We start from the raw sequence: 12,796 nt of genomic DNA, 5'->3' as shown, positions 1-12,796 counted from the left end.
CTCTGCTGGCAGGCTGCCCTCTAAGGTGATGGTGGAGGGCAGACAGAACATGAGCACTCTGCTGGCAGGCTGCCCTCTAAGGTGATGGTGAAGGGCAGACAGAACATGAGCACTCTGCTGGCAGGCTTCCCTCTAAGGTGATGGTGAAGGGCAGACAGATCATGAGCACTCTGCTGGGAGGCTGCCCTCTAAGGTGATGGTGGGGGCAGACAGAACATGAGCACTCTGCTGGCAGGCTGTCCTCTAAGGTGATGGTGGAGGGCAGACAGAACATGAGCACTCTGCTGGTAGGCTGCCTTCTAAGGTGATGGTGGAGGGCAGACAGAATATGAGCACTCTGCTGGCAGGCTGCCCTCTAAGGTGATGGTGGAGGGCAAACAGAACATGAACACTCTGTTGGCAGACTTGTGTTTTGGTGATTATTATATTTCACAGTAAACATATTTTAGATAAAAAGTTGTGTGGTGAAAGATGTCTACGAACAAAATGAATACACAATGAAAGGTTTCGGATGTCAGACTGTGTCACGCCCTGATCTGTTTCACCTGCCTTTGTGATTGTCTCCACCCCCCTCCAGGTGTCGCCCATCTTCCCCATTATCCCCTGTGTATTTATACCTGTGTTCTCTGTTTGTCTGTTGCCAGTTTGTTTTGTTCGTAGAACCTGCCAGTGTTTTGTTTCCCTGCTCCCGCCAGTTCTGCCTATCCTGACCCTGACCCAGACCCTGACCCTGACCCTGACCGTTCTGCCTATCCTGACCCTGACCCTGACCCTGACCCAGACCCTGACCCTGACCCAGACCCTGACCCTGACCCTGACCGTTCTGCCTATCCTGACCCTGACCCAGACCCAGACCCTGACCCTGACCCTGACCGTTCTGCCTATCCTGACCCTGACCGTTCTGCCTATCCTGACCCTGACCCTGACCCAGACCCAGACCCTGACCCAGACCCTGACCCTGACCCTGACCCTGACCGTTCTGCCTATCCTGACCCTGACCCAGACCCAGACCCAGACCCTGACCCTGACCCTGACCGTTCTGCCTATCCTGACCCTGACCGTTCTGCCTATCCTGACCCTGACCCTGAATACATTTTTGTTTCTTCAACATTGTCTGCACCGGGGTCATACCATAAAACATGCTAGACCGGCTGCGATCAGATGTAGGATCTTAATTTGAGCCACTTTGCTACAGCAGGAAAATAATCCTGCAGCAACAGGAAATGTGATTTATGTGGATTATAATCCGTGTGTATTTTTGTAGGGGTTGATAAAAAAAAATGTGTGAGGGCAAATCAAGTTTGACCTTTAAAAGTGAAGATTACAAACTTTAGAAGCCTTTTTAAAACTCAAATACACTTTAAGTTCTTAGCAATTTGATTTGATCAAATTAAGATCCTAGTGTTACTAGTTTGGAGGTTTGTACTAAAAGGTTATTAAATTCCCCACAGACTTGTGAAATAGCACCAAAGGAGATAAAAACAACAACTGTAGCTTCTGTATTTATGTTATTTATTCAGGTTAACCAAAGGGGAAAAGGAAGTTGAGTGTTAAAAGAAATATGTTGCAACTGGAAATACAGGTTTGTTCACTGCTTGACTTGGGATGAAAGAAGTGCATCAGCTGTCTTTTTCCATTTGACCAAATTCACAGACATTTACAAATGACGTTAACGCTAAAGAGACCTCTGATTATTCACTGTGAAGGGTTCATTCACTTTTTCCCCATGACTTCTCCATGACTTAACCACATTTAAAGGGTCTTATTTAGACTACATGAAAATGTGAAATATCAACCACAAGCTTTTTAATTTTCAAAAGCCTTTTACATTTACTTTAGTTTGTGTGATCCGCGGGAAACAACTTTACAGCAACATGTAAAGTACTAAAACGTCACTGCGAGAAGCCGGCACCTCTCTGTCAACAGGTCCATTAGACTCTGTTCACCCAAATACACAAATGATGCATTATGCTGTAGAGATCTCTGATTAATCATTGTTAAGGGTTCATACACATTTTCCAAGACTTCTCCATGACTTTTAACCACATTTCATGACACAATCATACATCATCCATCTCTTTTTATTTTAGCTTTATTTAACTAGGCAAGTCAGTTAAGAACAAATTCTTATTTTCAATGACGGCCTAGGAACAGTGGGTTAACTGCCTTGTTCAGGGGAAGAACGACAGATTTTTACATTGTCAGCTCGGGGATTTGAACTTGCAACCTTTCGGTTACCAGTCCAACACTCTAACCACTAGGCTACACTGCCGCCCCGCCCCATCTCTATTGTAATTGTGTTTTGTATTTTACAGTATTGTATTGTACGTATGTGTTGTGCTGGTCCTGTACGTGGCTCAGTTGGTAAGAACACGACACTAGAAACACCAGAGTTCAAATCAAATGTTATTTGTCACATGCTTTATAAACGACAGGGGTAGACCAACAGTGAAATACTTAAGGTTGAGTGTTTAAAGAAACAGTGAAGAGATGACTCCGTGATGCTGGCCTTCTAGGCAGAGTTCCTCTGTCCAGTCTCAACGTCAACAGTGAAGAGGTGACTCCGGGATGCTGGCCTTCTAGGCAGAGTTCCTCTGTCCAGTCTCAACGTCAACAGTGAAGAGGCGACTCCGTGATGCTGGCCTTCTAGGCAGAGTTCCTCTGTCCAGTCTCAACGTCAACAGTGAAGAGGTGACTCCGGGATGCTGGCCTTCTAGGCAGAGTTCCTCTGTCCAGTCTCAACGTCAACAGTGAAGTGGCGACTCTGGGATGCTGGCCTTCTAGACAGAGTTCCTCTGTCCAGTCTCAACGTCAACAGTGAAGAGACGACTCTGGGATGCTGGCCTTCTAAGGCAGAGTTCCTCTGTCCAGTCTCAACGTCAACAGTGAAGAGGCGACTCCGGGATGCTGGCCTTCTAGGCAGAGTTCCTCTGTCCAGTCTCAACGTCAACAGTGAAGTGGCGACTCTGGGATGCTGGCCTTCTAGACAGAGTTCCTCTGTCCAGTCTCAACGTCAACAGTGAAGAGACGACTCTGGGATGCTGGCCTTCTAAGGCAGAGTTCCTCTATCCAGTCTCAACGTCAACAGTGAAGAGGTGACTCTGGGATACTGGCCTTCTAGACAGAGTTCCTCTGTCCAGTCTCAACGTCAACAGTGAAGAGGCGACTCCGGGATGCTGACCTTCTAGGCAGAGTTCCTCTGTCCAGTCTCAACGTCAACAGTGAAGAGGCGACTCCGGGATGCTGGCCTTCTAGGCAGAGTTCCTCTGTCCAGTCTCAACGTCAACAGTGAAGAGGCGACTCCGGGATGCTGGCCTTCTAGGCAGAGTTCCTCTGTCCAGTCTCAACGTCAACAGTGAAGAGGCGACTCCGGGATGCTGGCCTTCTAGGCAGAGTTCCTCTGTCCAGTCTCAACGTCAACAGTGAAGAGGCGACTCCGGGATGCTGGCCTTCTAGGCAGAGTTCCTCTGTCCAGTCTCAACGTCAACAGTGAAGAGGCGACTCCGGGATGCTGGCCTTCTAGGCAGAGTTCCTCTGTCCAGTCTCAACGTCAACAGTGAAGAGGCGACTCCGGGATGCTGGCCTCCTAGGCAGAGTTCCTCTGTCCAGTCTCAACATCAACAGTGAAGAGGTGACTCCAGGATGCTGGCCTTCTAGGCAGAGTTCTTCTGTCCAGTGTCTGTTTTCTTTTGCCCATCTTAATATTTTCTTTTTATTGGCCAGTCTGAGATTTCTTTGCAACTCTGCCTAGAAGGCCAGCATCCCGGAGTCACCTCTTCACTGTTGACGTTGAGACTGGTGTTTTGCGGGTACTATTTAGTGAAGCTGCCAGTTGAGGACTTGTCAGGCGTCTGTTTCTCAAACTAGACACTCTAATGTACTTGTCCTCTTGCTCAGTTGTGCACCGGGGCCTCCCACTCCTCTTTCTATTCTGGTTAGAGCCCGTTTGTGCTGTTCTGTGAAGGGAGTAGTACACAGCGTTGTACGAGATCTTCAGTTTCTTGGCAATTTCTCGCATGGAATAACCTTCATTTCTCAGAACAAGAATAGACGGACGAGTTTCAGAAACAAGGTCTTTGTTTCTGGCCATTTTGAGCCTGTAATCGAACCCACAAATGCTGATGCTCCAGATACTCAACTAGTCTAAAGAAGGCCCATTTTATTGCTTCTTCAACCAGAACAACAGTTTTCAGCTGTACTAACATAATTGCAAAAGTGTTTTCTAATGATCAATTAGACTTTTTAAATTATAAACTTGGATTAGCTAACACAACGTGCCATTGGAACACAGAAGTGATGGTTGCTGAAAATGGGCCTCTGTACGCCTATGTAGATATTTCATAAAGAATCAGCCGTTTCCAGCTACAATAGTCATTTATAACATTAACAATGTTTACACTGCATTTCTGATCAATTTGATGTTATTTTAAAGGACAAAAAAATGTGTTTTTCATTCAAAAACAAGGACATTTCTAAGTGACCCCAGACTTTTGAATGGGTAGTGTGCATATAGGTAGGAGTAAAGTAACTAGGCAACAGGAGAGATAATAAACAGTAACACCAGAGTATGTGATGAGTCAAAAACATTAGTGAAAAAAGGGTCAATGCTATAGATATTTAAATAGTTAACCAATAGCTACCTGGACTAACTTTAACAGTCTATGGCTTGAAGGGGCTAGAAGTTGTTCAGGATCGGTTCCAGACTTGGTGCATCGGTACCGCTTATCCATGCGGTAGCAGAGAGAACAGTGTATGACTTCTGACACCGCCTGGTATAGAGGTCCTGGATGGCAGGGAGCTCGGCCCCAGTGATGTATTGGGACGTACGCACTACCCTCTGTAGCGCCTTGCTGTCGGATGCCATGCAGTTGTCATACCAGGCGGTGATGCTGCCAGTCAAGGTGCTCTCAATGGTGTAGCTGTAGAACTGTTTGAGGATTTGAGGGCTTATGCCGATCTTTTTAGCCTTCTGAGGAGGAAGTGTTTGTGGACCATAATAATGTGGAAACCAGGGAACTTGAAGTTCTCGATCTGATCCACTCCAGCCCTGTCGATGTGGATGGGGGCGTGGGCTCTGCCCTCAGTTTCCTGTAGTCTACAATCAGCTGACATTGAGGGAGAGGTTGTTCTCTTGGCACCACACGGCCAGGTCTCTGACCTCCTCCCTATAGGCTGTCTCATCGTCGTCGGTGATCAGGCCTACCACCGTTGTGTCGTCTGCAAACTTAATGATGGTGTTAGAGTCGTGTGTGGCCACGCAATCGTGGGTGAACAGGGAGTACAGGAGGGGACTAAGCACACACCCCTGAGGGCCCCCAGTGTTGAGGATCAGCGTGGAGATTTGTTGTTGCCTACCCGTACCAGCTGTGGGCAGCCCATCAGGAAGTCCAGGATCCAGTTGCAGAGGGAGGTGTTCAGTCCCAGGGTCCTTAGCTTAGTCATGAGCTTGGAGGGCACTATGGTGTTGAACGCTGAGCTGTAGTCAATGAACAGCATTCTCACGTAGGTGTTCCTTTTTGTCCAGGTGGGAAAGGGCAGTTTGGAGAGCAATAGAGATGACATCATTTGCGGATCTGTTAGAGCGGTATGCAAATTGTAGTGTGTCCCGTGTGTACGGGATGTTGATGTGAGCCATGTGAGTACTATGGGGCAATAGTCATGTAGACAGGTTGCCTTGGCATTCTTGAGCACAAAGACTATGGTAGTCTGCTTCAAACATGTAGGTTTTATAACCTGGGTCAAGGAGAAGTTGAAAAATATCAGTGAAGACATTTGCCAGCTGGTCAGCACATGCTTTGAGTGCATGTCCCGTTAATCTGTCTGGCTGTATGTATTGACTGTATTGACTGTATGATTTGCCTTTTCGATGATCCGTTTTGAGTTTTGTACTAACATGCTGACCAGACTGCATGCGAGCAGAGTGATTTGGTCCCCCCCCACCAGAAGAGATCCGGACGTTCAGGTTGCACGCGAGCAGAGTGATTTGGTCCCCCCACACCAGATGAGATCAGGACTTTCAGGTTGCACGCGAGCAGAGTGATTTGGTCCCCCCACACCAGACGAGATCAGGACTTTCAGGTTGCACGCGAGCAGAGTGATTTGGTCGCCCCACACCAGACGAGATCAGGACATTCAGGTTGAAATGTCAAAAATGAACTCTGAACCAATTATATTAATTTGGGGACAGGTCAAAAAGTGTAAAACATTTATGGCAATTTAGCTAGCTAGCTTGCTGCCGCTAGCTAGTTTACCCTGGGATATAAACGTTTGGTTGTTAATGTACCTGAAATGCACAAGGTCCTCTACTCTGACAATTAATCCACAGATAAAAGGGTAAACCAAGTTTCTAGTGATCTCTCCTCCTTCAGGCTTCTTCTTTTTTTGGACATTATATGGCGGATGGCAACCAAGTTTAATGTGCATTACCACAACCAACAGGACTGGAGTGTGAACCTCAGTTCATCTTCCAATCACCCACGTGGATACATGCTCCTAAAAACCAATGAGGAGATGGGAGAGGCCGGACTTGCAGCGCGTTGAGCGTCACAAATAGAACCAAGTTCAAATTTTAGCGCCTGGCTAACACGGACGCTCATTGGCGTGCGCGAGCAGTGTGGGTGCAATGATTGAGGACATGTATGTGTACATATATTTTGCAAGGCGAGCGGTGTGGTCAACATGTAAGAGTTGTGAAAATTGCACCAAGGAGATTAAAAAAAACAGTGATATATATATATATATGATATATATATATATATACAGTGGGGCAAAAAAGTATTTAGTCAGCCACCAATTGTGCAAGTTCTCCCACTTAAAAAGATGAGAGAGGCCTGTAATTTTCATCATAGGTACACTTCAACTATGACAGACAGAATGAGGGAGAAAAAAATCCAGAAAATCACATTGTAGAATTTTTAATGAATTTATTTGCAAATTATGGTGGAAAATAAGTATTTGATCACCTACAAACAAGCAAGATTTATTTCTTTTTTGCCCCACTGTATATATATATATATATATACAACCCATTTTTTCATGTTGTACCACATAGATTTCTCACTATCCAAATGTATTCAATTGTTCCATTCAATTGTGTTCCATTCAATTGTGTTCCATTCAATTGTGTTCCATTCAATTGTGTTCCATTCAATTGTGTTCCATTCAATTGGGTTCCATTCAATTGTGTTCCATTCAATTGTGTTCCATTCAAGTAAAAACATTGCCTTTTAACCCCTTTACACTTGACATATTTTCCTATACGGATAGCGCTAAATTGAAATGGTTCTCACAGAAGAAATAGGGAACCTCACGGTAGAAATGAAAAGGGACCAGTGGAGATTAATGGGGGAAATGACTGGACTGAAGGTGGGGACACAACAGGTCACCTGACACAAGACCCGAATCCAAATATCACCCTGTTGATTTGATGTGCCTTTTACATTGACTGGACTTTTCACCACAACGAAATCTGAAAACATTCTGGATACATTCAGTAACATGACGATAAGAATATTCTTGGAAAAATGTGGGGTAGGTGCAACACAAGACAAAAAATGACAAGGGTTTGAGTGAGAGGTCTAACTGGTGTTTCCAAGTGGCCACACACCTCTTCAAAGTGTACACAGTTCCTAAGTCATTTCAATGGACGTTTATGAGTCAAAGAAGAGTGTTGTCATCTATAAGGTGCTTTTGAGGTCTGCTAGCTGTGCCGTTGAGGAAGTAGAGCAGGCGACCTTGTAGTTGTTTTCTTTGGAACACAGCCCTGCATCACTGCCTTTACACAATTACTGTTGTTGTTTACGCAATCGCAGAACGGTTCCTTGTAGTTGTTTTCTTTGGAACACAGCCCTGCATCATTGCCTTTAGACAATTACTGTTGTTGTTTACGCAATCACAAAACGGTTCCTTATATTTGGAGTCTGGGTCAGGTGGGCATCATTTCAAAGCTTGTTCTATTGCCAACATGACTAGCTAAATTATAAAATACGATGTTACAGTGTTACAGCTTTCAGTGGGGCGGTAGGTAGCCTAGTGGTTAGAGTGTTGGGCCAGTAACCGAAAGGTTGCTGGATCGAATCCCCGAGCTGATCTGTTGTTCTACCCCTGAATGAGGCAGTTAACCCACTGTTCCTAGGCTGTCATTAAAAATAATAATTTGTTCCTAACTGACTTTGCCTAGTTAAATAAATGTTCAATAAAAATACATATTATTCAGAGAAGCAGATGGTAATTTTGGTGGCATAGAATGGATTCAGATTGGTATACAATTCAACAATACAACAAACAGGCTCATTCTGTTCAGGACAACCCAGGGTATGTCATCTGGTAACTGTACATCTAACATAGTGATCATAACCGTTGACAACTGTATATGATATGGAAATGTGAGGTACACATTTTGAGGGTGTTTGGCTTTCTTGAATGACGGGCGAAGCTGTATTTATTCTAGTCCTCAATGGCTAATCTTTAAAAAATATATTGAGCCCTCCTAATTTACAACATTTCATCATTTACAACATTTCATAATTTACAACATTTCCTCATTTACAACATTTCATCATTTACAACATTTCCTCATTTACAACATTTCCTCATTCACAACATTTCCTCATTTACAACATTTCATCGTTTACAACATTTCATCATTTACAACATTTCCTCATTCACAACATTTCCTCATTTACAACAACAAGTTGGTTCCATAACATGAAATAATGACTCCAAACACGTTCTTTATATAAATCTTTCACATTTACTGGTCACAATATCGTAACCAAATGGTGACCATCTTGTCAACGGGAACATTTCCAGGCCCTTTAGTATCACAGTATTTATGTAGAAATCATTTCAGTGACCGCAGTGAACATATAAACGTTTAAAAAAAAAACAGAACACATTACCTAGAATGACATTCACTCTCACGGGTGGCCAAAATTAACAAACTGAAAGCCACGCCCCCCATTAGGCCACGGCTACATTCTGATCTCTTCTGATAGGCTGCCATCGCTACATTGCACCCACCACTATTTAATGTGAATATCGATTTCATTCAATTAAAAAAAATCACAGGCCAAGTGGCGCAGCGGTCTTAGGCACTGCATCGCAGTGCTAGAGGCTGACCGTGCTGTGCCGCAACCGGCCGTGGCCAGGAGTCCTATAGGACAGCGTACAATTGGCCCAGCGCCGTCCGGGTTAGGGGAGAGTTTGGCCCAGCGTCGTCCGGGTTAGGAGAGAGTTTGGCCCAGCGTCGTCCGGGTTAGGGGAGAGTTTGGCCCAGCGTCGTCCGGGTTAGGGGAGAGTTTAGACCAGCGTCGTCCGGGTTAGGGGAGAGTTTGGCCCAGCGTCGTCCGGGTTAGGGGAGAGTTTTGCCGGCGGGGCTTTACTTGGCTCATCGTGCTCTAGCGACTCCTTGTGGTGGGCCGGGTGCCTGCAGGCTGACCCTGGACGTCTGTTGAACGGTGTTTCCTCTGACACATTGGTGCGGCTGAATTCTGGGTTAAGCGGGCGGGTGTTAAGAATCGTAGTTTGGCGGGTCATGTTTCGGAGGAAGCACCTTCGCCTCTCCCGAGCCCGTTGGGGAGTTGCAGCGATGAGACAAGATCGAAAAAATAAGAAAACTGATCTCTCAAATGTGTTATTTGATTTCAGACAAATAGCATAGAACAAGTTGAACGAACCAAAGCCTAATTTTCTATTATACCAATCAGAAAAAGCAATTCAGATGAACAACAGTGTCATCCCACTTTTTACAATGTAGGAGTTAGCATCAGGTCTGGTATCCTTCTTCAGATCAGAATGCTGCAGCCGGGAGTATAGCCTGCTACCCTCTGTCATCCCTCCCATCATCCCTCTGTTCCCTCCAGCCGGGAGCATTGCCTGCTGCCCCTCTGTCATCCCTCCCATCATCCCTCTGTTCCCTCCAGCCGGGAGCGTAGCCTGCTACCCCTCTGTCATCCCTCCCATCATCCCTCTGTTCCCTCCAGCCGGGAGCGTAGCCTGCTGTCCCTCTGTCATCCCTCTGTTCCCTCCAGCCGGGAGCGTAGCCTGCTACCCCTCTGTCATCCCTCCCATCATCCCTCTGTTCCCCGCAGCCGGGAGCATAGCCTGCTGTCCCTCTGTCATCCCTCTGTTCCATCCAGCCGGGAGCGTAGCCTGCTGTCCCTCTGTCATCCCACCCATCATCCCTCTGTTACCTCCAGCCGGGAGTATAGCCTGCTGTCCCTCTGTCATCCCTCCCATCATCCCTCTTTCCCCCCCAAGCCGGGAGCATAGCCTGCTGTCCCTCTGTCATTCCTCCCATCATCCCTCTTTCCCCCCCAAGCCGGGAGCATAGCCTGCTGTTCCTCTGTCATCCCTCCCACCATCCCTCTGTTCCCCCCCAAGCCGGGACCATAGCCTGGGGACTGGCACAGAGACTCCACAAAGTCTCGGCGTCTGGGCCAGTAGCTGTCCGTTTCCGCGACAGCTTCCACCTTCATCTCTACTTCCGCCTCCCTCTCCACCTCCCTTTCCCTCCTGTTCTCCAGGTTGTCAGCGGCCAGAGCGGCCCCCGTCTCCTCCTTCCACAGCCTCTCGTGCTCCAGCTTCAGCTCCTGGTAGCTCCTGGAGAACATGTGGAAGATGGAAGTAGCAGGAAACGCCATGATGAGAATTCCACTCAGGATGCTGCTCAGCGCTACCACCTGACCCGGGATGCTCCTCGGCACCATGTCCCCGTAGCCCACGGTCGTCATGGAGATGATGGCCCACCAATAGGAAGCTGGGATGCTGCTGAAGCTGTGCTGGGGCGCGGTGGCGGCGTTGGGCGCCAGCTCGCTCTCGGCCAGGTGCACCATGGGAGAGAAGAGGGCCATGCCGACGGTGATGAAGAGCAGGAGGAGGCTGAACTCTTGGGTGCTGCGTTGCATGGTCAGGCCCAGGGTCTGGAGACCCAGGGAGTGGCGCGCCAGCCGCATCACGTACAGGATACGCAACGCACGCATCAGCCGCAGGACCAGACCCAGCTTGTCCAGGTACCCCCTACCTGGGGAACAGAGGTGAAAGTACACAATGTTGCTTAATATGGTGGGTTGTTAATATCCAGAAACAGGTTGACACCTAGCTAGCTATAGCTAACCCCATTATAACACTGATGTGCCACACTAACCTAGCTAGCTATAGCTAACCCCCTTATAACACTGTTGTGCCACACTGACCTAGCTAGCTATAGCTAACCCAATTATAACACTGTTGTGCCACACTGACCTAGCTAGCTATAGCTAACCCCATTATAACACTGCTGTGCCACACTAACCTAGCTGGCTATAGCTAACCCCATTATAACACTGTTGTGCTACACTAACCTAGCTAGCTATAGCTAACCCCATTATAACACTGTTGTGCCACACTGACCTAGCTAGCTATAGCTAACCCCATTATAACACTGCTGTGCCACACTAACCTAGCTGGCTATAGCTAACCCCATTATAACACTGTTGTGCTACACTAACCTAGCTAGCTATAGCTAACCCAATTATAACACTGTTGTGCCACACTAACCTAGCTAGCTATAGCTAACCCAATTATAACACTGTTGTGCTACACTAACCTAGCTAGCTATAGCTAACCCCATTATAACACTGTTGTGCCACACTAACCTAGCTGGCTATAGCTAACCCCATTATAACACTGTTGTGCCACACTAACCTAGCTAGCTATAGCTAACCCCATTATAACACTATTGTGCCACACTAACCTAGCTAGCTATAGCTAACCCCATTATAACACTGTTGTGCTACACTAGCCTAGCTAGCTATAGCTAACCCCATTACAACACTGTTGTGCTACACTAGCCTAGCTAGCTAAAGCTAACCCCATTATAACGCTGTTGTCCAGATTATCCTACTATAATTCTCATTGAGTGTATAAATAAAGTGACTTCATACAAAACAATTGTTCACCCCAAAAAATATATATATTTTACTAGGCAAGTGAGTTAAGAACAAATTCTTATTTTCAATGACGGCCTAGGAACAGTGGGTTAACTGCCTGTTCAGGGGCAGAACGACAGATTGTCAGCTCGGGGATTCGAACTTGCAACCTTTCGGTTACTAGTCCAACGCTCTAACCACTAGGCTACCCTGCCGCCCCAATAATGATAATGACTATGTTTGTTCCACCTGCTCCTGCACTGCCATCCTCCAGCGTGTTGTTTTCCACCACCACCAGAGAAATGTAGTAGGGTAGGATGGCCACAGCGTCAATGATGTTCAGGGGCCCGCGGGCAAATTCTAGTTTAGATCGAGCATGGAGGAACCGCAGCATGAACTCCAAGGAGAACCAGGCTACGCACACCGTCTCCACAACAAACATGTGACGACACTTCTGGGAACACTCGCCCTGGAGACGGAGAGGGGGGAGGGCAGAGAGGGAGGAGGGCAGAGAGAGAGAGAGAGGGCAGAGAGAGAGAGAGAGAGAGAGAGAGAGAGAGAGAGAGAGAGAGAGCGAGAGAGAGAGAGAGAGAGAGAGGGGGGGCAGAGAGGGAGAGGGGAGAGAGGGAGGAGGGCAGAGAGAGAGAGAGAGAGAGAGGGGGGAGGGCAGAGAGGGAGAGGGGAGAGAGGGAGGAGGGCAGAGAGGGGGAGGGCAGAGAGAGAGAGGGGGGGGGGCAGAGAGGGAGAGGGCAGTGAGGGAGAGGGGAGAGAGGGAGGAAGGCAGAGAGGGAGGAGGGCAGAGAGGGAGGAGGGCAGAGAGGGGGAGGGCAGAGAGAGAGAGAGAGAGAGAGAGAGAGAGAGAGAGAGGGGGGGGGGGGGAAGAAAGA

General features: G+C 47.3%; 1 protein-coding gene across 1 annotated transcript; it reads right to left on the bottom strand.

The window, feature by feature from the left end:
* Positions 1-6,454: 6,454 nt before the first annotated feature.
* Positions 6,455-12,375, bottom strand: LOC139401027 (voltage-gated potassium channel regulatory subunit KCNG4-like). The gene is made up of 4 exons (XM_071145553.1): positions 12,159-12,375; positions 10,391-11,023; positions 9,384-9,491; positions 6,455-6,492 (listed from the first exon to the last, which is right to left on the bottom strand). The coding sequence occupies exons 1-4, from the start codon at positions 12,349-12,351 to the stop codon at positions 6,455-6,457; spliced, it is 972 nt and encodes a 323-aa protein (XP_071001654.1). The 5' UTR covers positions 12,352-12,375.
* Between the last annotated feature and the right edge of the window lie 421 nt (positions 12,376-12,796).

This window comes from Oncorhynchus clarkii, unplaced genomic scaffold (genome assembly GCF_045791955.1).
Source record: "Oncorhynchus clarkii lewisi isolate Uvic-CL-2024 unplaced genomic scaffold, UVic_Ocla_1.0 unplaced_contig_10861_pilon_pilon, whole genome shotgun sequence".
In the NCBI taxonomy this organism is placed as follows: Eukaryota; Metazoa; Chordata; class Actinopteri; order Salmoniformes; family Salmonidae; genus Oncorhynchus; species Oncorhynchus clarkii.
The sequence above is the reverse complement of the archived record's forward strand: the minus strand, read 5'-3'. Positions and strand labels throughout refer to the sequence as shown.